General features: G+C 32.3%; 1 protein-coding gene across 3 annotated transcripts in view; it reads right to left on the bottom strand.

The window, feature by feature from the left end:
- The window catches only part of spict (magnesium transporter spict), a 14499-nt gene that overhangs the window by 7465 nt on the left and 4534 nt on the right, over positions 1–2500 (bottom strand). For all 3 annotated transcript variants that reach the window (XM_027377819.2, XM_027377818.2, XM_027377817.2), the window contains exons 4-7: positions 2328–2470; positions 1913–2021; positions 684–847; positions 160–261 (exon numbers count right to left, since the gene is read on the bottom strand). In XM_027377819.2, coding sequence (XP_027233620.1) covers positions 160–261; positions 684–847; positions 1913–2021; positions 2328–2470 — 518 coding nt within the window. The remainder of the gene's footprint in view (positions 1–159; positions 262–683; positions 848–1912; positions 2022–2327; positions 2471–2500) is intronic.

Genomic DNA, 2500 nt, shown 5'->3' with positions numbered 1-2500 from the left:
AATGCCCTAAACCGTTTAATGTAATGATAAGAGAAAAGAAAATCAATGTTTATGAATACATTCACAGCACATTCCCTTTCCTATCTCCTAACACTGATTTTACTTGCTTGTCCATTAGTTTAGTTCTACTTTTGTGTACATAAACACATACACCCTCACCTTGTTTAGGTAGTTCATCTGCGTACAAACACAGACTATGAGACTCATTAGAGAAAACCAGGTAATCCAGTTAGTGAATTCGTTCTTCCCCTGTATAGTCTCCTGTATGAGGGAGAAAAGATAACCATTACTGTCGGTTTTCTTGTACCATCTTACTGATTACAGTCAAATACAGTGCATTAATTTACATCAACGGATCTTACAGATTGTTGAAATTAAATATGATAAACACTTTGGAAAAATGGTAAAAAAAAATCTACTGAAAACAATACGATCAAATTATATTTTAAACATTAGAGTAAGGTTTCTGTGAATTTTGCATTGATTTTGGAATTTACAAGCTCTGAAGAAGCAATCAACTAAAAAGACCGTCGGCATATTTGTGCGTTTTCTTGTTCTTTACTTTGTTGATTTACTTACAATATGTTTAACGTGAATCCTACACCACGTAAGTTATAAATATCTTTTCATCGTCAATGTCCCTTCAACTCACACCTGAATGCCTCAAATGAATTCTACTTCACCTTCACAGCCAATCCAATGGCTTTGCACCCAAGGACAGAGAACCCGCCTATTAGAGAGCAGATGGCAATGTAGATGGTGACATTTCGAGTACCGTAGCGAGGCCCAAAGTGGATGATTAAGACCAGAGATGCTGCAACCACCACAGCCACATATACCATGAACACTGTAAAGGGAGAAAAGTAGTGTTGTAAATGTCTGAAATAATAATATTCATTTAACCTATTGGATCTGGTTGCGCCACAGAAATCATGGTGCCGAAAATACGGGCACTGGGTTATGTAAGTAGCCAACATCCATTGGCGTGCTTCATGCAGGTTGGGCGTGTATGAACACCCATGAGTAGTGACAAGACTCTGTGCCACCCCTTTGAAAAGTTATTTTGTGTAAAGTTTATAATTTATTTTGCCATCTTCCAATGTCCATATCTGTCTTTCGATTTGCTTTATCCAGATGGAAACAGCTTATTTTCCTTGCACATACTCCATATCGTCTCTCTATGTCGTAAATAACTCAGTGCAAGAAAATAGAAATATAGAACATTTGGCTATTTGTGTCATAATCTGATTTTTTGTAATTTTCAATTTTCTCTATTATATATGTATGTATATATGTACATACATATATACATACATATAAATGTATATGTGTATATATGTATATAATAATAAAAAAAAAAAAAAAAAATATATATATATATATATATATATATATATATATATATATATATATATATATATATATATATATATATATATATATATATATATATATATATATATATATATATATATATATGAAAATGAAACTAGCCACAATGAGAATTTTGGTTTTTGTCTGATGAACTCGTGAAGAGTTCGAAACGTCACGCTTATTTTCAATTCTCATTGTGGCTAGTTTCATTTTCATTTTTGTGGTCATGTGGTTGTGTTTGTGCTTGTGTTCATATATATATATATATATATATATATATATATATATATATATATATATATATATATATATATATATATATACACACACATGTGTAAATACATGTGTGTATATATATGTATATATGCATATAAGTATATATACATGTATGTACATACATATGTGTATGTGTATATATATATGTATATGTATAAGCCTGCTGATTCGGAGGTGTATGAAAATGTATCAAAATAACATCCACAGTTACTTTTTCATGATTCCCTCATTCCTGTATGTTATAATAAGTCATATGACTTACCTGGATCAACAAGTTTTGCCTTCAGATCCTCCATACTTGACACTTCTGTTTCTTGTGGCGCATGAATGACAACCACTGTGGCACCCAACAGGCAGAGGGCACATCCTACCTGCAAAGCAATGAGACATGTGAACAAATATCAAATGGATGCAATGACATATGTGTAAGGCTCCTATTAATATGTTTTTAATAACAACCATATACCATAAATCAATAACACATCTGCTAATTAATATAACCTGGTAACACTTATCCATAAATTAACAATTTATTTTTCACTTTAAATGGCAAGTAGGTTCAGATACACTGAATAAAGAAACTGTAAAATGCAAGATCTAGATCTAGGGAAATACATCATATCACTTAAATTGCTTGTATCATTCTATCTTTAAGTACCACCTAGGTATCAATTTACCTTTCCTAAAATATTGAGGATTTCCCCAAGGAAGTGCTGTGAGAGCAGTGCAGTCACAATCACAGACAAAGCCCCCAAAGGAGTTACAAGTGTGGCTGGGGCAAATGCATAGGCTATAAAATTGAGTGCTTCTCCAAATCCCACTGCAAATGCAACACTTAATTAGTCAAATA

This window comes from Penaeus vannamei, chromosome 33 (genome assembly GCF_042767895.1).
Source record: "Penaeus vannamei isolate JL-2024 chromosome 33, ASM4276789v1, whole genome shotgun sequence".
Taxonomy (NCBI): domain Eukaryota; kingdom Metazoa; phylum Arthropoda; class Malacostraca; order Decapoda; family Penaeidae; genus Penaeus; species Penaeus vannamei.
Note: the sequence above shows the minus strand (reverse complement) of the source record. Positions and strands in the feature narration are given on the sequence as shown.